This window comes from Melospiza melodia, chromosome 13, assembly GCF_035770615.1.
Source record: "Melospiza melodia melodia isolate bMelMel2 chromosome 13, bMelMel2.pri, whole genome shotgun sequence".
Lineage (NCBI taxonomy): Eukaryota > Metazoa > Chordata > Aves > Passeriformes > Passerellidae > Melospiza > Melospiza melodia.
In genome coordinates this window covers 13,693,163-13,714,900 of record NC_086206.1, presented here as the reverse complement: position 1 = coordinate 13,714,900, position 21,738 = coordinate 13,693,163, and the positions used below count along the sequence as shown (strand labels likewise).

The 21,738-nt window shown below is 38.9% G+C and overlaps 1 protein-coding gene across 2 annotated transcripts in view; it reads right to left on the bottom strand.

Moving 5' to 3' along the window:
- Positions 1-21,738, bottom strand: part of NFATC3 (nuclear factor of activated T cells 3) — a 64,602-nt gene that overhangs the window by 21,953 nt on the left and 20,911 nt on the right. For both annotated transcript variants that reach the window (XM_063167805.1, XM_063167806.1), the window contains exons 3-8: positions 18,011-18,173; positions 5,810-6,009; positions 4,970-5,142; positions 4,091-4,231; positions 2,442-2,497; positions 1,657-1,783 (exon numbers count right to left, since the gene is read on the bottom strand). In XM_063167805.1, coding sequence (XP_063023875.1) covers positions 1,657-1,783; positions 2,442-2,497; positions 4,091-4,231; positions 4,970-5,142; positions 5,810-6,009; positions 18,011-18,173 — 860 coding nt within the window. The remainder of the gene's footprint in view (positions 1-1,656; positions 1,784-2,441; positions 2,498-4,090; positions 4,232-4,969; positions 5,143-5,809; positions 6,010-18,010; positions 18,174-21,738) is intronic.

Here is a 21,738-nt window from a genome sequence, read left to right as displayed (position 1 = left end):
GCTACCCCAACCCTGCAAAGCCAGAACAACTCTCCCAGCAGGTATTCAAGGGCAAGCATCTCCCCTTCCAGCACATCTTCCTATACAATGGATGGTTTTAAAGACATTTGCAAAGCAGCCAGAGAAAGTCCGGTTCATCTAAAGGACGTTCTTGTCACCAGAGGGGGGGAGCTGCTGCTGGGCTCCACTGAAAACGGGCAGATGTGAGCTCAGTATCGTGCACTAGGAAATGGTGAAGGCAATTTTTAGCAGGCTTCAGGCCTTCCTTAGCCTCTGATCACAAGGACAGCTGAGCTTTGGCAACACACACCCCAGCCTGAGTAGTGCACTATGTTTTAATTACAGCAGCTCTTTAAGCTCATTCCCCAATTTCAGTGATGGCAGCAAACTGTTCTTATAAGAGCTACAAACTGACACACTTTCAGTTACAGGTTTATTTTTTTAAACTACTGGTAGGCTCACAACAAGATACTGATCTTAAGTGCTAGTAGAAAAATACTAACACTCAAATGCTCATTTACTACTTTATAAAATACAGTTAACTAAATATTACAGTCAAATGAACTGTAATACATATAGAGTGTTTTAAGTGCTTGTGTAGTAACAGCTGCAGTTACAATTCAGCTTGCTTCTTATTTAAGTAGTAACTGTCATTATTTTGTTCCACCATTTAAATAATTTAAATAGAGATATTTCAAACAAAAATATAGATGTGTAACTATCTTAGGAGCTGATATTCTTGAAGAACAGTTGACAAATACCACAGAAATCTGATAACACAGTTAATGTGTACTTGGCATACCAGACACCTCGGTAACACTGCCTAAATTTAAAAAGTAGGTAATTTTAGAGCACAACAAGTGAGCACAGCTTATTTTAAATTGTGTTAACTAATGGAAGTTGGCTTTGTCAGCATATACAGAAGTTTTAAGAAGTTTATATGAATATCTGTATCTTTAAAGACTCATTCAGATATCTGACTTCAAGTGCTCCAAGCAGCACCAAAGGGTCCCCACCGTCACTGGCACCTTGGGAATTGTGACTGCTCCAAATGGGCACACAGCTGAAACAGAGCAAGGGGCAGGACAGGAGCAGGCACTGCACATCTGCTGCAAGCTCCTCCTCACACCAAGTGGGAAGGAAAAGGCTGTTTACTACATCTGCAGTTAACATATCCTGGTTTTACTTCTGGCTAAGTTACAAGCTGATTTGTCTCAGTAAACCGCAATCTATCCAGAGTGCGGGAAAAATAATTTGACCTTCCTTGTATCTAAACCTATTTTTTTTCTTTTTTGACATTTGAGAGTGGAAAAAAATGCACAAATTTGTTCTTCTATGATCTCACTATCCACCATGTCTTACCAGAGTTATTTAAAGAGCAGCTTCTAAGATTCATCATCATTCTCAAAGAAAAGTAGAATGCAAAAATTATTGTGTAGAAAGTGTAATGAAGAAATAACTAGCTGTAGTCACAGTACTGGAGTTTACTACTCTGTTTTTCAGCTTTTTATATAGATAAGCTTTAGTAACTGTTTTACAAACAGTTCAAAGCTAATCCTATGTTCCTAGCAAAGGATCAAAACTGTCTGGAGTATTTTTGTATGTCCACTTTAAAAAACAAAATAAAATGTCACTTTTGTATTTTTCATTTGATACCTGGTGTGTAAGTAAAACGTTGAGATTGGCTTTTTTTCCTCTTGCCATTGCAGAGATAAAACTGCACCTGAACTGCAGCTGTGATGGCTTTGTTATGGTATGGAGGAACTTCAAGTATGATGTTTGCCTATAGAAAAGTTGAAATAAAAAAGGTTTACACATTAAAAGCAAATTCTTTTAAATACAGAAAAACTGAAACACTTATGGTAAAACTAAAGCACCCTAATATTTTTAAATTGGCAAACTTCATGCACATTACATAGTGAAACAGTACTACAGGCAAACTTTTATTTGGAGAATTTTATTTTCTTTTAAAATTCTTTTAAGAATTTTATTTTCTTTCTTATATTCTCTGAAGATAATGCTTTAATTAAACAGACATATCATATAAAGGATGCTTTGCTTATCTGCCAGAGCACAAGAAAACCTTCTAGCAGTTAAAATACTGCATTTTGAATCATTAAGCTTTTAAAAAAATTTTAATGCACTGGAAGAAATTTGTCAGGTTAGCAAAATTATCTTAAGTTTCCGCTTTTTAATTTTCAAGTTCTTTTTTCATTGCTTTCACAACAAGCATGCTATTTCCAGTTCCTTCAAAGCATCCTCTTAATGGCTACTTTATAGTCTTCCTAAGACAATTTAGAAGTCTCCAATTGTCTGCCAGAATTAGTCAGCGATCTACTTATTTTAATAAATGAAGTCTAAATTTCAGAACAACAATGAAAATATCAATTTACACATTAAAAAAAAATAAGCTTTCTAAAGTAAGAAAAATTGTTTCTCACCCCTTGACACTTTTCCCTAATTATTTTCCCTTCTACTTCCCATTGAGGTCGTCCATCTGTTGAGAAAAATTTACAAATAATTCAAGCAAAAAGCATTTTCTTAACACTTTAATAATTAATCTTAAAAGTATTTAAATACTTAATATCAAACAGGATTTATTTTAAGTCACAAAGAGGCTGTTAAACTGACAGACACACACTGTAAACAGACTAGAGAGATGCTTTAGGCGTTCCAGCAGTACAGCCAGTGCAGGTGCTGCTGTGCAGGACTGTGCAGTGCAGCCCAGCGTGCAGGTCCTGCACAGGCAGCTGAGCTGCAGGGAGGCTCTGAGCAGGGCAGGGCACAGAAGGGTTCTGCAGGGCACAGAAGGGCTCTGAGCAGGGCAGGGCACAGAAGGGCTCTGCAGGGCACAGAAGGGCTCTGCAGGGCACAGAAGGGCTCTGAGCAGGGCAGGGCACAGAAGGGCTCTGCAGGGCACAGAAGGGCTCTGCAGGGCACAGAAGGGCTCTGAGCAGGGGCAGGGCACAGAAGGGCTCTGCAGGGCACAGAAGGGCTCTGAGCAGGGGCAGGGCACAGAAGGGTTCTGCAGGGCACAGAAGGGCTCTGAGCAGGGGCAGGGCACAGAAGGGTTCTGCAGGGTACAGAAGGGCTCTGAGCAGGGGCAGGGCACAGAAGGGTTCTGCAGGGTACAGAAGGGCTCTGCAGGGCACAGAAGGGTTTTCCACTCCTTCTGAAACCTTCCTGAAGGGTGCTCAAACTGCTGCTGCTGCCACTTGTGCTTACTCAAACAAGCTGCTGGTGACTGGGAGGCTGAGTCAGCAGCAGATAACCCAGGCCACCCCTCCCTGCCCGGCCCGGGGTCACGGTGCCCGGGGCTCCCCGCCCTGAACCCACAGACCCTGCAGCTGGGCAAGGTGCCCGTGCCAGAGGGGCAATCACCTGGGCAGCCTCCCTGTGCCCTGGCCTGGCATAGCCCACACCCTGCACCCTGCACTCGGCTCCCTCTGCACTGGGTGCTGTTACAGGGAACCTGGGAGAGCAGCAGCTCTCTCTCACCCAAAGGTGTTCAGCTTGTGTGGCAGAACACATGATTACATAACATTTTGTATTTGCTAATAAAAATAACACCATTCTTATTTACATATATACAGAAATAATAAGATGTAGAAAATTGCACTTGGTTAGCAAATTTTTGGTTTTAATAATTTCTTTTGCTACTGTTTTCCTGAAAGTTCAAATCAGACACTTGAGTCACCAAAATGATAATTTCAGCTGTTCAGATTTTATGTTTTATTGTTTTCTAGCTAGCATTTATTTCATTAGCTAGGGAGTCAGATGTAACATGGCATCAATGCTAAATACTACATTTCAATTAGATCCCATTTTCACTTTTTCATTTTTTTGTAAGAAGGAGCAAATACATGGTATGATCTGTACAGCATCTTTCAAATACACACATTCAGAGTTAGTTACCCTCTGTCTTCCTGAATCAGAAGGACTACTTCATTAATAACTGCCAACCAGCACACAGATCAGTGCCTAAATGAACTTTCCAATTACTACTCTTAAAACATCCTTATTTCTTAAAATCAAGCTCGGATACTGAGCTTGGTTTGAAAAAAAAAAAACCCAGCAAGACAGTATTTACCTTGTCCTTTTTCAAAAAATATAATTTTGGATTCAGGAAGAAAATTGGATCCTGTCACCACCATTTCATGGCCTCCATTTACTGAGCAGCTGTTGATGCTGTACTTCTCAATCTGAGGAAGTTCTTGTGCAGATCGCTGAGCTTTAGAAATATTAAGGGAATAATTATTATTTACAATTTTAATCATAATGACATTTATTTTATGAGTCTAACTTGAAGAATCAGGGATGAAACTAAAATTACCATCTGTTTACATACACAAATCATATTTGTCTATGATTTATCTTTGCTTTTAAAATTATTTTGAAATTACGTAATTACAGAAAAGAAACACCAAGAAGACATGAATGCCAACAGTCTCTACTGTTACAGCAAATTCAATTTTTAGTTTAGGAGTAAGTACTGGATTAAAAATTACTGTAGTGGTTTCTAGATAAAATAAATTCATGGGGAAACTCAGATTAAGGTTATTCCTTGACTCCTTAGTGCCAACATTTAACAAATCAACTCTCTAGAAGTTCAGCTGTCCACTAGATATTACCGTATAGGGAAAATCATGCTAAAGACTCTTATCAAGGAAATGGTATCAGCTTTAGAATGAGTATTTTCACTGAGATGTATCAGCTGCCTCTGCTCATACACAGGCACTACTGAAGTTGCTAAAGCCCAAACCCTTGTTTTTCCTCTAAACCTCCAAGCTGTTGGCAAGTACCATCTTTACTTAAAGATACATTAACCTGGTAATTGAGTGCTTTGCACACAATGCTTTTTACACAATTGCTGTACATAATTCTGGCAATAAATATTGTCAGAGTGACACTACTCCTGACACATGCAGAAACCATGAGTATAGAAGATGTACAGTTAGAGCAATCTTACAGCATTCAACAGGAATGGAAGCAGTCTGCAGAGATAAGACTTTCCCACTGGGCTGTGGGATGTGCACACGGAACACGAGGCGCACTCTGGTGTTCTTCCTCCCAATATCTGTCTCTCCTTTCCGGAGCTCTATGTCTGAATTGCGCAGCTTCAAAATACCGGCACAATCGATACTGGAGATGGGAGAGGATGGACAGATGGATCACAAGAGAAATGGAAAAAATAAATCAAACTACTGCCAAAGTTCACTCTGTAAGCCTTTCTTTTGTTAAAGAATGAAGCTGTTCTATTTTTCCCCCCATTATGGTATTTTAAGGATTATTTTAAATGTCTGTGATTGAAAGAACGCTTAGTGTGGAAACAGCAGCAAGTACTGGTGAAACGGTTTGTCTTGTAAATGTCCAGCTGCTGCTTTTTTGAACGTTTAAAAGATTATTTGTTATTGCACATTGTTTAACCTCCAAAGTGAGTTATTTAACATAGTAAATGTCATTTACAAGGAGCAAGAGACCACTATTTAGTTCTAGTTTAGAAAGGACTAGAGAACGAAAAAGTGTACCCATCAAATCCCAGCTGCTATTCCACACAGTGGTCAATTATTCATATGAGACACACAACCTCGGTCATGTAACACATTTGTACGAGAGCTTCCCTGCCTCTCTGCTCCTTTACTTCTGACTGTTCTCACACCAGCTTGCTATAAGAGATGTGTCACTTCATCATGAGTCATATTTGTGGAAAATACGCTGATTTTACAGGACTTTTCTTTTACCTTTGCACAAACGAAGAAAATAAAAACTACACATAGCAACAAAACGGCTGACTCATGCTGTGAAGTACCTGGCTGACATATTATTCTCAGGAAGAAGTGGAATTTCCAACACTTTGGTGCTGGCAATGATGATCTCCTGGCTGGCAGTGGCCACGGTCTTGCCGGTGATGCGGTGCACCTGGTAGAAGGCATGGGGCCGCAGGTAGCGATCGTCGGCCGTGCCAATGAACATCTGCAGGTTCACCGGCTTCTCGCTGTAGCCCAGCAGCTGAGGGGGGCACAAGGAATAGAGCAGCTTAGGTGACTCCCACTGCAGCTGTGGGTGCGCCCCACACACACACAACCAGTCCAAAGAGTTAGCAGTCAGCAGTATTTCATTACAAACTTCAGAAAACTGAATACAGGTATCTGTCACCAAACACGAGGACTGGCAACTGGAATGAATGAATGAATGTCAAAATATCATTATTATTTTTGAATCTCTCAAAGACAATTTTTCAATCTACAGAATTTCTACATCAAAGCTATGCTATAAGTCTGTTTCTGATAATGTTTTTAATTACCAATTACCAATTTTACTAAGATGCACCTAGATTCTAGAAATACTAAAAACTTTTAGCTTTTCTGCTGTGAAATAGAAAGCAACTTTTATTAAACTTAAGAAGTTTTGTGAATGAAAATGTATCAAATTAGGACAAGAAGATTCAATCAATATCTAGACAATCAAGTGTGGTTTATTTTTGGCAAAGAAAATACTTCAAACCCCCAAATTCTGCAAATGGTAATTTATACATATTTCCATTTCTCAAATACACATGTAACCACCAATGCAGTCAGTTACCATAAAACCACCTGTTGCTTGAGCTAACTGCAGCAACTCTGGTGCAACACTGAAACAGCAGAAAAAAATTATGAACTGAAACTAGAAGAAAAAGCCCATTTTATGATAGCACGTGGGTAATTTGTTAAGGAAACAAACATAAACAACAGTAACACCAGTTTCCTTTAACCCCTGTTATTATAAATCTGAAGCCTACAGAATATTTCTTACAAATCTTTTCCTTCACCTTGCTGCAACTGGCAGATTGATGCAGGCTGTAAGTTATATAATTGCTAAGCGGCACTGGAGCAGATTTACATTTCATTGACTTTGACATCAACTTATGTTCAAACAGTAGGGAGGGACAGACAGTCATTCTTTAAACGTGGTTTTGCCATGTCAATGTTTTTGTCTCTAGGGAGAGTTATTTGGTCACACAACAATATTATCCAAGCTCTTTACACAACTAACACTTAAAAACCAAACAAAACATGTCAATTTAACCTACTTAGAAGAGTAATTTAAGCCAGTAGGCAGCGGCACACAAGCCCAAAGCACACCCGCACCCAGCAGTCAGAAGCCCCACTGCTGGTGCAGCACTCCTGGCAGGGAGTTTCATGGACCAAATGAAAGCCTGGTTTCTATATTCAAGTGGCAGCACCTACCAGGTCTGTCACTTTTATTAGAGCTTTCTCAGTCAAGAATAGAAATTTAGGTTTACACAGAAGTCTGGAAAGACTTTGTTTTGTCAAATATGTTATCCCTGGAGTTCTCAGGGAAAAGTGCTAAATCCACTTAAAAAACACCAAATCAAACCAAACTATCCCTTCAGCCACTGAATGGAGACAGTCTAGATTGTCAGAATTGCTTCTCATGTAAGTAAATGGTTACAGTAAAGAACCTCCTGTGACAGTCAGTGTACTGGCAGGTTTCTCTCCCTTCACTGTCAGAAGTCAACTATAAACTCCAGGAACATCAGGACCACAAGGAACTTTCCTCTTAGTGTTGCCATCACAGTGGAGCATAGGGACTGTTACACCAATTAAATATATACACATGCATAAGTTCCTTTTTATGCTTGATGCAGGACTCGAGTGTCTTTCCAGAAGTGTCTTTTTCATTAAATACCAAATGAATAATTGATCTTTTTTTAAATCAGTCTGAATTATTTTAGGAATTTAAAGAAAATTAGGACACATATTAGTTTAGCATTACAGCAGCCATCTTGTCACAAGTTCTCAACACTGTGACTCCACCATCCATTTTCCTCAGAGTTAAAATTAAATCTTAACACAATGGAATACAGCCTAAATGTGACGTTAGTTAAATGTGTTCACTCTAATACTGGGAATTATAAAAATTACAAGCCAGACCTATTCAAAAATTTGACTGACTTCCAAATGCGGTCACTGTGACAAAGCTAATTTCCAATTAAGGCTAATCTTCCCCATGCTGAACAATGGACATGTACACAGCAGTTCTAGAGATACTGGTGATACCAGAGATAAGGAAGGGTGGGGGATACTTGTAAAACTAAGCTGGTCTCTCTAAAGTGCATGAAGACCATCTTCTGCAGAGGACACAGAGCAGGAGCTCAGTTTAGGAAGGTAAAACATCCCCCATGCCAGCAGTCACACTGGCATTGCCCAAGAGACTCTATGGCCATATACTCTGGCAAGGTAGCAGAGACTTAAAAATATATACTTGGTATTGCAGGCAATTTACTGCTTTTATTCAAGGTCAAGTAAAAAGATAAACACCACGTCCCCCCACGAAGTAAAGGAATAAATATAACCAATGTGTGCAATACCTGTGGCAATAAAGTAAGCCAGGGAGTGGGAAAGGAAGAACAATCCCCATGTACTCCAGCACAGAGTGTAATTCAGGGCCTGACTGCACCAATGGAGCCTCATTAAAGGGAATATCCCAGCCTCAAGCAAGCAGGGACAGGCTGCAGTGTCCCTGTGCTCCCAGCAGCCACAGCCAAAAGCCAGCGAGCTCAACAGGCTGTGCATGCTAACCAGACAGCCCGATGTGCTAGTGAAACTCAGGCAGCTGAAAGGATTGTGGATAGAAAACCCCCAAATTTATTACACAAATCTATGCTTTAGAATGAATATTTCCCCCTTAAATCTTGTGTAATAAGCAAGCTGGCAGCTCCAGGCTGACTTGCCATTATTGATGCAAAACCTACCTTGAGAATAATGAAGGAGAACTACAACCCCAAATCAACTTCAAATCAGGAAATATTATTTATTTAGGCATTTAAAATGCATTCCTTTTAAATACAGTTTTGCTCTCATTCAAAAAAATATTAATTGTTCCTAATTTCATTGACAGCAGGGTGATGCCTTCTTACCACTTTGTCTGCTTCATGCACAATTCTGTATGTTGAACAGCCCAAACATTTAAATCAGTAAAAATCCCCAACCTGCTAATTGTTTTTCAATGAAAATAAGTACTTAATTAACTTGGGAGAAAAAATACTATATTTTGTTTAAATACATAATGAAGCCATGAACCTTTAGTTCACCTTCGTAAAGAATATACACAAATAAGAACACAGTGTGTTTTTACAGACCATAGGTATTTAAATAAACAGCATTTTACAACCTACTGGCAAGTGCTGCAGAATCAGCACCATGAGGAAGCACTATGGTAAGGCACTACAGTGTCAGTGTGCTCAAGATTCAGTCATGGGTCACTTACAGAGGAACAGTAACCTGAACTACTGGCTGAGCCCTAGGAAGGCTTTCAGGTAAACCTCCCCTCCCAGCACTTATTCCATTAATGTGCAGTATTAGAGCTGCTCACTACAAACAAAAAATTGCTAATTTTACTTTAAAAAAAGATATAGCACTTTCCCAGGAGCAGCAAACAGTGTGCTGCAGACAAGCAGTAAGTTACTGCACTGTGTCACCAGTGACCTCTAGAAACCCTCCCCTGTAACAGAATCCTGATCCACCACCCACTGCTCTGCCGAGGAAACTCAGCCAAGTTGTTTTTGTGTTTCTATATCGTTTCCATAGCAAAGGTCAGTGCCTGCGTAAGTTAAACTAAAGCTGGAAGGCTAAAGACTGAAGGTCACTACAGGATAAGCCACAAGGGCTTCACGCCAAAGCAGCTCCACAGTTACTACACTGCACACAGGAAACCCCTGCATGGCACTGCCACTTCAGGGCTTTTACCAAGCAACTACACAGGCAGGCACCTCAGGAGAGAGTTTTGGATCATCAAGAAGCTGTAGTTTATGCAACAAAAACACTGCTATGTTCTTAATGCACACATGGAAAACCCTGTAAAAATCTGTCACGCTAGAGACTATATGGATTCACTTGATCACTAAAGACAGCACTATTTAAACTTGGAATTTTGGGGCAGTGGTGAGAACCTTTCCTTGCTGAGAAAAACAAAGAGGTCACCTTATTTTAGAGGCATCAACCTGGAAAAAATAAATTAGCATTTTTCCAGATTTCATGTGGATTATATTTGGACCATAGCTGGCTCACACATCATTGGTTCCATGCTCTTGTCTAAAGAAAACAGCAACTTGAAAAGCTTGTGAGAAGACTCTTTTTAGTCTCTAATACTTAAAATTTTTACCTCCTCATTCCACCTTTTTTTTTAATGAAGAAGGTTCTGTCCATGTTTTCTATTTATTGTTGTAGGCCAAGTCTTACCAATCTCTACTCAAGTGTAAAAGTGTCATTTCTTAAGACATACAACAAAGCTTGGAAAAAATATCCAAGAGCAAACAGACACCTCACAGTAACCAGGTACTTACAGACATCACTAGGATACTTGGAAATAGTCTGGGTTTTTGAATCAACATATCCAAAACCCCAAATACCTACTAGTGTCACTGAATCCAGAAATAATGTCAGCATTCCATACACCTACAGTTTCAGTCTCAGAAATTAAGAGAAAACATGGAACTGGGTGTGTGTGTGTGTATAGGGTGGTGGTGGTAGGGGAAAGATAATTTCATCAGTTAGGTTTTATGCTCAGCTATCAAGCATATTGTGATACCCAACAACATTCTGATGGTGTCAAAACCTATTTAATTGTATTTTTAAAGCATTTTTCCTGCAAAACTTTCCAGCATTTATTAGGAAATTGCCATGCTTAATCAAACTTTCATTGAGGTTTAATACTCACATTTTATGTGCCTTTTTTTTTGCTTGCTAATTGTGGATGAACATTTCAGTGCTCCTTTGCCTTTGCACAATTAATTCACTGCTTAGGGCATTACTGGATTGGTGAAGTAGGCTGATTAGAAAGAAAGCTTTTACATACAAATAGGCCTCCCTAAAAATAGGGCACAGTCTTGAAATACAATGCAAGGTTGACATAATCAAGTCCCTAAAGTTCACAATCCATCTTCACCAAATGCACCAGTATGTATACAGAGATCCTCAGCTCAAATGTGAAGAACAGGGAAGGAAACTCACCTGTGTAAAGACCTACAAGCACTTACTAAGCATTTAATTCAGATGGAGATTTCCAAGGCTCTTCAACACCTTGATATGAAAGGCAGCTTGTAAATAGTTATTTCCCCCTTGACACACTCACAGCAGCTGGATGCATTTCAGTGACTTCTGTATTCCTTCCAACACTCCCAGAGTGATAAGGTAAGGAGGACAAAAGAGAAGAATGCAGGCCCCATTGTAGAGGGTGAAAAGAAAGAGCTGTTCTCATGAATCAGCTACTTCTTCCTTTTGCATTGGAAGACTGAGCTCACTATGAAACCTAAACAATCCTGAAGGAAAAGAACCTTCACTGCTTAAATTTCAGTCCACTCCAAAAGTAAAAGCCAATTTCTTTAAAAAAGAAATTATTTAAAGAAAAAACTGAACCATCTAAATGTCTGATCCTCTGAGAAAAGGGAGACATGACCCACAAGGCTGGAATCTTTTGGACAGTGGGATCAGAGAGGTTCCAGTGAACGGCTTTGATCAATGGAACTTTTTCCTGCAGACATTTCTCCACAAGACTTTCCCTTTTGAGTGATGTGCAGCAGCTGTCCTAAAGAACTGTGAGGATGGCTGGGTTTAAAAGCTGAAGGGCTATCTGCCAAGCTCAGCAGCACATCTATCAGCCATGACTTGGGATGACAAGTAAGGGATGACAAGGATCCAAGGGCATGAAGATGAACATAATTTAAAACAAAAGACACCATGACTAATGCCAGTGATACAATTTATTCTGAATTTATCAACAGCTGCATTTGGAAAAACTTGGAGCAAACCATGGGCATGAAATGAAGAAAGCAGAGCTCAGGGAAGCTACTGAAAGTCAAAATGACCTCAGTCATCCCTTGCAGCCTTGCAGAGGTGCAGTGAGTGCTGACCTATAATCTCCAGTGGACTGCTTAAAAGAGACTGCAGAAACTGATGGAAGGAAACTCCATTCAGATCTATCATGCAATACCCCAACTGCTGGCTCACAAAGTCTTAACAGCACATTGGACTCTTTTTAGAATTTCATTCTGATTCTGCAGAGGTTATAATGTTACAAGAAGTTAAAAGTCTGATTTTAAAGTTCAATACATTAAACCAAAACATCTATTTCAATCCCTTCCTGATGTGCAGTGCTATTTTCTGTCGCTTGATTATTTGGTGCACCTTTCCATCAAAGAAAAGGAAAAGCAAACACATCAGAAAAGTCATCCTTTGTGTTTTGTTAAATAAACTTATTGAGTAGACTGACTTCAAGACTTTAAAATAGTACAGACCTTCGCAATTGTGAAAAAAATAGTGACAGATAAAAGGAACAAACTTTAATAAACTATTAGGTAGGGGCACAAGTCCAATTAAAAACATTTTAAAGGTCATCACAAAAACAAACAGATCCTGCAAACGACTGAAGCAAAAAGAGTAATGGCAAATATCAGTTCATTATTGGACGTGGTTCCATGTGTTTACACATGTACAAAACATGTGTTTAAAAACTTGGTTTAAAAACTTGGATTTCTATTTCTGAAATCTCACACTTTTACACACTCTGCTTGCAGACAGGATTGGAAGGGTTTTAAATGCTGACTTCAGGCATTTTTTTAGGTGTTTTAGTCCTGTCCCATTTTACATTACACAAAAAAGAATATAATCGAATAGCTACAACAATATTAGGCTAACAGAGTGCAGAATTGCCAGTCCTATGTAATCTGCCATCAAACCATCCATGTGCACTTGGCTCTACCACACTCTTGGAAAAATAACGGTGCTACTCCTGAAATACCAACTCCAAATGCTAATTATGCTATGGAGAGTTTTTGGACGAGCATTGCTGGGATAGGAAGAGGTTATTCCCACATAACATGTAGAAAAAAGAAAACTCTAATAAACCAATGATACAAAAAGCAGATGACTGTTTTTATTGGTTTTCACACCAATTACTGCATTTTCTAGAGTGAGTACAGGCATCACTTTTGCTATCTGTTTTTGGGATTCTGAAGCAGAAGATGCCTAAATCAAACTGTTCTTGAAAGATACATAGGTTTAGAATCTCATCCAAAGGTCAATGCTTTTTGCCAGTACAGCCCATTACACAGTTCACACAGGCTGAGATTTACTTTCTGCCTTTTAGATTTATGGGCAGGTTGCTGTCACCAATCAACAGGAGGCAACTAGAGCTGGGATACAAGCCTGCCTTCTGGTGAGGGACAAACCAGGAAAAAATTCAAGACAAACATGAAAATTGGAGAGTGGAAGGCAGGAAGAATGGGAAGGGTTGCAAAACACAGAAAAAGAGTGCTGTTTATTGGACATAGAGAAGAAGGAGAATTCCAATATTATACCTAATATTCAAGTAGTTACATGCATGAGCCACAGGGAACAGCTGGGAAAAGGTGACAGCAACAGAATTACAGGCCAGGAAACATACACTCGTTTAGACAATGCTTTGTTAATTTACTTTTATCAGATCATTTGCCATTGCCTGGATAGATCCTCTCTTGTTGGTTGCCGTTTCTTCCATCAGGACTCAGGCAGAGTTTGACAGGCTTTTTGAGAACACATTCCTGTCTCAGAACTTTCAAAGCAGTTCAAAGGGAGTTTACTTTTGCTCAATTAGTTTACTTTTTTCATCCACAGCAGCGCTTATCTTGACTTCAAGCTCTGCAATCACTTTAAACAGAGCTGACACAGATCTCCATGAAACCTCACACAGAAAACTCTGCTTGTCAGTGAGTAGCAGTGCGTAGCCATCTAAACAAACTGGCTTTTATTTAATATTGCTTTCATTTTTGATCTTACATCTTTTTTTTACCTGCAGAACTGCTGAGTTGTTCATATGGATTCCACAATGCATCCCCTCCTCTGCCACTGTAAATCTGCTACAGGAATAATTCTGCTTATGGCAGAGGAACAGAATGATTCTATCCTTAAGCACTTTGCAGTACAGGAAAAAGACACTTTTGGTCCAGGCAAATTCTTAACAGCCAAACAGCCTAACTCCAAATCTATCCTGCATACCCAGGGTGTGAGTGGGTTCTAGACAGTGTCTGCTGCAGATACACCATCAGACTGCCACAGTGGCCCCAGGACAGACACTCCTTGCACACAGAGAGGTGCTAAGGAGCAGCTGTGAGCCCACAGTCCCTGAGTACATCACTCTGTGTGGTTACAAGATGACCAGCATGGACATCACCTTCTTCCCTAGCAACAAGACAAAAAAATAAAAGGAAATACTACTTCTTGTGCACAACACAGCCTTTATGATTTACTACCAAAAGATGTCATTAATTTAAAATCCTTGAGCTCAGAAAATTGCAGAAAATTACATGAGTAACAGGAACACAACACATAAGACAAGTTTGTTGTTTATTTAAAAAAGAAAAGTTCATTTAGATCAGAAAACTAACATACAAAAGTAAAAAACCCCAAACTATCCCAAATAGATTCTTATCAGGTGCCCACCTGCTCTAAAAGGCTTTTCTGTTTTTGATCATAAGCATTACCCAAGTGAGGTCTCATGAAGAACCCTACCAGTTCAGACAGAAGGAAACTCATTCTAGCAAATTCTAAGTGCAAACATGATTTTATTTATACCCGTGGGAAGGGTGGAAATTCAAGCAATGATGACTGTTCATTTGGAGTTGGATAAAATGTGACAGCTACTTGTTTAAAAGGCTCCTAGATGGGTGAATTGCAGACTCTAACCTATGAATTAGAATGGTAAAATTAGGGAGTGCTCAGAGGCTGTCTCCTGGCAATGCACTACAAAATTTCCACATCATTTGGATGACAAAAGCTCAACATGCCACCTTTCTCCTTGCAAACCTTTCTGCTATATTATTTATTTCTTCCCTGTGTAAACTGTCAGCATTATCATGCAGATTCTCCACCAAGGTAAAAGAAACTGTTCCAGATGACAAGGATTAGCTGGAACATACTCCCAAGAAAGCAGAGCTTAAAATGAAAGGTATCTGCTGCTTAGAACATTTAGCATTAAAAAAAGCTAAAAACAAGGGAACATCATTATAGAATTAGCTTTCTTAAAGTTAAGAGATATACAAAGCAAAGCATGATGCTCCACTTATTTAATTTCCTCCCATTTGGAAATAAGCTGATTAAATGTACTCACAACAGATGATGCCAAATTTGTCAGAAGCTTAGTGTCCTAGCAACAGGTGTGGTACAGTATTAGTAATAGATTAATGACATGCACTAATACATTAAAGGCTTGAAGCCATGTACTATCTTAAAATCTTTATTTTAAATGATACATCAAGTGCATATGCAGAACTACAGAGGCTTCACAGTTTGGAGGTTAAATACTCCAGCTTTCTATAATATAATGTTCAAAAGCAAAACAAGTTGTGTAAGAAGGAAAAGCACAGAGGCCCTCAAGCACCCAAAGATGTGGCAGTTAGACTTGACAACCACTGTAGGTCTGCTCCAATTAAAGGATTCTATTCTCTTTACCCAGCTCCTTTCTCATCTCTGACACTGGTAAACACACAGTCATTTCACACAGGAAAATGTGGAGTGCTTTACTGCAATGATCACACACATGAAGTGATTGCTCTAAAGCTAAGAGCACCAAAAAGAAAAGTCAGAAAGAAGTAGTAGTGCATGCTATGATGTGGATTTCTGGAATAAGCTTCCAGAAGTACTGGAAAACATTTCAGTTTGTATGAAAGCAATATCCACCTGCTTACAGATATTAGTATTACCTGTTCCAAATTTGGCCTTTCCCATGCTGTTTTTCCAAGCAGTATGTAAAAAGTAAATACAAATCAATGCTTTGTTTCATAACAGCTTCCTATCTCCTATCAAACACAACAATTAATTTGCAGTCCAGCTGGAAGAGAGAGACCAAACTGCAAAGTTGAATATTAATTTGCATTTGCATTCATTTTAATTTAGAGAGACACAGTACAATGCATGTGTTGAAGTATAAGACTGTCAGACACATAAATGCCATCCTCATTTTTAACACAGCATTTTCATATAGCAAGGTATTTCACAATTTCAATGCAAATAAATAGCTCTTAAAATCATTGGTGTAAGTCACCCACTACAGATGTTTCTTCTAATTTGCATTACTGCAGTTAGAAGCATCCAGTACTGCAGCTTAGAATCATCTAGTGCTGTAAGCAAAAGAAAGCCTATATATTTGTCAAATCTTGCAAATAGCAGCATAAATTCCCTTAATGCAAATATTAGAGCAAGACAAACAGCCAGAGAAAAAAAATTAAACAATATTGAATGCGGTTCACAGCAGTTCAGGAAAGATTTATTTTGTCAGCTAAAATCTCTCAGGTTTCTGTCCTCATTAATGATGTGTTAAATTCCACTGAGAGCACCTTGGCATGTGGAAGTTGTGTCTACTTGTCCTCCACTGACTGAAGCAACACACCACTCCACATGAAGGAACGTGTCTTGCCAGCTTTCCAACCCCAGCCTAGGCCAGGCATCCTCAAATTTCTCTACTTTGCAGCACACACTTCCCTAAGAAGCACCTGACCTTGTCTCTGCTGTGCTAAGAAACCCTGTGGTCTGACAAAAGGAGAGAATTGCAGCTGGTTAGGCCACAGCATTGTGAGAAGAAAAACACTGAGGAGCTTTGCAGGGAACATGAAAGCTGGATGAAGAGCTCAACCTGAGAACTGCAATGGAAAAACAAGGAAAGACATTCAAGAAAGAAGATGGGATGCAGCTAACCAACCCTTTTTAGAGGGAGAGAAAGGAATGATACAAAGACTTGAAGAGGAAAAAAGGTGTAAAATGAAAAATTTCAAGGTAAGCTAACAGAGAAGAAACAGTGATGGGCAGCCCAAAGAATATGATTAGGAGTCAGGCTGAAGAAATTCATCAGATGAAGAGCCTGGAAGCAGAGGCTGCTTAGACAAATTAATAACAGCAGATCATCCAAGACACTTAAACTCTGCTAGTATATCTTCATTGATATAGATGAAATGTAATGATGTAAATTTCACAATTTACTGACACAATTCACTTGCCAAAGAGGAGGAATAAACTATAAGGAGGAAAAGTGATAACATGTTTATACTACAGTAAGAGTAGGAGAAAGAATGAGGATGGATTATGGCAATCCTATCAGCACTTTGCATCTGGTCTGCAATAGTAATGAGTCACTTTTGACTGCTGGAAGAGGATAAATATATAAAATACATTTTTAATGTCTAGACTGTAGCAAAATATTTAAGACTGAAACACTGACTTTATTGGAAAAGAACATGAAATATTTCCTCCTGGATTTGGAGGAAAAGACAAAACCTGCTGCAACCTTCATGTAATCAGATTTTTCTCCCCTCCTTTTTTAATAAGGATTTTGTAACTGCTGTCTGATTGGACTTATAAACAAGCCATTAAATTTTGTCTTAACCTGGCTTGGAATTAATATAAAGACCATTATGCAATACTGAGGTAAGTGAAGGGACACTGCTTTCACCTAAGGATGTGGCAAACATAAACAAGGCATCTTAAGGAGCCCCACAGTTTCTCAGCACTATTTGCCCATGTTCAGTGAATGAGGGTGGGTTTCAGTCCAAGCTGTGTGAGCCAGCTGACACCATGGATATTAAAGGAGACATCAGAGACTGTCCCTAAGCAACCCAGAAATCTCCCCAGCACAGAGCAAGACGTTTGTGTACACACCTGAACACTCCAAGTGAGAGAGCAGCACATCACATCTTATGCACACAATTATTCTAACCAGACCAAACCCACATATCTTTCGCTTCAAAGAGAGTATGATGCCAAAGCCAAGTCTAATTTACCAGGACCTTACATCTTATTCTGAGCTCAACAAGAACTGGTTTTATTGGTCAGTGTTTTCAAAATAGTTACCATCATATTTAAGGGACAAAATCTTGCCCAGGAAAGGCTATAAGCTTCACAAAAGGTAACAATTCACAGCATTGTAAATACCAGTAACTGTAGTTTAAAAATTACCTTCTATTAAAGAAAGCCAGACTGCCTACCTTTACTACAGGGTGTCCTCCAGTAGATGCTTTTACTGCTCCTCTGCTTCCTTCTGTTTCATAGTGAGCTCTGTGATGAGTTTTAGGCTGGACTTCTATTTTCAGTTCACACTGCCCATAATGGCTTGGTAAAGGCCAGTCAAGAGGTGGCAATGAAGATGTGCTGCAATCAAGATAAGGACATGTGGTTACACAAACGGTGCCACCTGGCACAGCACAAAGCCTTCACTGTAAAACACAGACAATGATGTCACTTCCCTAACGAATGATAATCCAACTAGAATAACTATCAGCTTAAAATTGTTATGTGAAAAAACACAGTTTTGCTGGTACATTAAAATCTTGAACTAGAATGGAATTTCTTGAGCGAAAGAAAGGTACTCTACGACCTCCCAGTTCCACACTTCCAGGGCTACTCTATGCCTTTAAATTCACTTTTTAACCTTAAGTATATCAGCAAGCAAATTCAAATGTGGTTTAGAGGGAACAGTGTAAACTGAATCTGACAGTCATGAAGTTTTAACTCTGCACTGTCTTACAGCTTGCTGTATTTGCTTTCCTTTGGCAAGCACTGCATTTTGTTAGCTATCATTAAAGTGAACACTATGTGGTCACCCTAAGTTTTAAAAAGCTACTTGTTCTATCTAGCCATAAAGACTTACTGCAGCAGGCAACAGAGACACCCAAAGTTGTGTTCAGCTTGTCCACAGACACACTCTTACATACAGTAGCAAAGTCACTCCAGGGAAGAACAAAATACAGTAATAGAAATAACATGGAAGAACCTCAAACTAATATTTACCTACCCTTTTACCTGCACAGATTTATAGACTTAACATTCTAATAAGATGATGAACAGTCAGATTCAAGCCAGTAATTACCTGGCAGAGTAAATTCAATTAGGAGCATTTAAAAGTGAAAATCTTTTTATCTCTTATGTACCCAAATTTCTCTGTTAAAATAGCTGGTATACACTGGACAGATATGGTACATGAGAGAACTCTGTTAATGCATCACAGTCTATAACAATTATTGGGAGCTATTACTGGAAGCTGAATGGTAAATCCAATCAAGAAAAAAAGTATTTGTTGATCATGACCACTCTCCATACAGTGTCTCAGAGAGATTTACTCCTCCTGCAATTAATTAACAATAATGTGGCACAAGTTGTATCAGACTCACATTATCTTCTGAAAAAATATTTGGCATACTAGGACAAACATGGAGACAAGAAAATAACCAACTCTCAAAATTTTGTCATTCTTTGAAAACAAAAAGAAAATAAAAATAATAAAACCAGCATAAGTGAGCAAGGAAGAGGACTGTGCACGTGCAGATGCCTAAAATGCTAAAAAAAATTGCAAGAAATTCCCCAGTAAATGACACAGCTTTTGAGGCTGCACTGCATCAAACAGATGTTCTCTAGAAGCAGCTGGTCTGACAGTTACAGCTGCTTCCCTTTTGATGTTGGATACCCAAACTGTTGTTTCTCTCTGAATATCTTCCTTGCCATCTCTATCCAGCAATGGATTCTTTACAGCTTTTAGGGTACTCTGTCATGCACCTTCCTGCCTTGTAGGGTATCAGTTTTATGTATTTTTGCTTCCACATCATCCTTACACATTTTTTAGACAAATACTATAGAGGTACACATTGAATCAAATCAGTGATCTAACCTGGGTTCATTTTGAAATGTAAATTCTTTAATCCTATTAATTTAACAAAGTCCTAGTTGCCTACACACCTTCAAGCAGAACTAAGGGGTGGGAAACAGAGTGGGAACTTCCTAGCCAGCACTGTCACCTTCCTAAAGTCATAGAAACCCACAAGACTGCACATTAGATCAATTTAAAAACGCAACAGAATAAAATCTACAAACTCTTGGGATTTTTTGTTTTATGTTTTTTTTTTTTTTTTTTTTTTTTTTAATTCTATGTACAATTCAATATCAAATGAGAAAAAATATGTCAGCTTTTGGGGTACAAGAAGTAACAAACTTGCATATGTTTTGAATACTTTTTCATATGAAGCAATGCTATTTTGTACCAGATGCTGAATATGGGAAAACAGGTCTGAAGCTGCCAGCTTTACTGCATGTAAGGATCTGTTCTCAAGAAAATATTATTCAGTCTACACTGATAGGTGAGGATCAGCAGTAGAACTGCTAGATTTAATTCACCACAGTTATCAGCTGTCAACTGTGCACTGAGGTTCACTGAACTTGTGCTCAATCTCTGATAGTGCAGAACTTCAATTCAATTTATACTGGTGTATTGCTCTTAAAGTATCTGGAACATGTTGAAGAATAAGCAGCTCAGCTGCTTCAGAAATGAACAAGTACTTTTCTGTCTCTCCCCAGCTTACACAGCATGACAGCTCTGTGTTATTGATAAAGACACCTAACTTTCTATTCAGAACCCAGATCAGCTGCTGGCCATGAGGGGTTTTTCAAGTTATTTTAGAACAAAAGATTAGGAAAAATAACAACTCATGTTTTAAAGTCCTTCACTTTTCAGTCTTGATGGGGAAGGAACTTGCTTGTAGATATTTCCATGTTTCATTAGTAAATTCTACCCAGTTTGGTGCCAAATTACTGTTAGAACAGCTTGGGACTTAAAAACTTCTGTGCAAGGCTTTCTCTCTCTTTTTTTAAATTAAAAACCTTATTAGCAATGCAATAACCTACTAGTAAATGACCAAATCACATCAGGACAGGGAAGTCATGAGTGACAGTCATTCTAAAGCTTTCATGAAATCAAATCTTTGCATATTGTTTGAAACAGCACCAATCTGTAAACCTACAAATGTTCTTCTGGAAATACCAAAGGAGTTTTATGAGCTGATTAATGCAAGTCTCAGAAAGCTCATACTCATATATATCACATCAAGACTAAAGACTTTGGAGAACAGCAGCTATTAAAGGGAACTCAGAGCTAAAGAAAGAACCCCTTGGCAGCATTTTCAGCAGAAACAACAGCATTTGAAGGTATCATGTCATTGATTTTATCAATATTAATCTAACAGATACCTTCTTCTCTGCAACCATTACCTCCAAAACAGAACTGACTGAGGAAACAACTGATGTTCAGTATAAGAGCCAAACATGTCCATAAGGATTTGAGCATTGAGAGCTGTAAAAGGCAGGGTGTGCTCATGGGTGACTCTGCCCCTCTGCCATAGGAAGAAGCCTGGGGCAGACACAGGATTTGCTTTGACTGTGGCCCCAGAGCAGTGTGCGTGGGACACAAGGAAGAACAAAGCCTATGGGACTCATTAACATAATTCAGCTAAAAACAATTACCTTCCACTTGTAGCACTGTTTTTGAACACAGGTGCAACTGACACAAAAACTCATTTTAGCCACTCTGTATGAAAATGTTCCTACCTCCTTGTAGCTACTAATTCTAGTAGCAACCTTTCAAAGATACCCCTTAGTACCTCCAGATAGTTGTGAAAGTTCACTGGTTGAGATTCCCAAATCTACTAGAGAGATACTTTTATTAACTTTTAGTTGCAGCAAAAATAATTTTCCACTTAAAACTCCTCTCAACATTTCAAAAGAGAAAAAGCTCACTGACCATACAATGGCTATTCCACATTTTTTCCTCATCCCAAGTTTTTGCAGAGATGAACCCACAGTGTATTCTGTGACAAGTCAGTGTTACAAGACAGCAATCCCCTGAGAATTTCAAATCCTAACTAGGATCCAATACTGTGGTTTTCAAGGT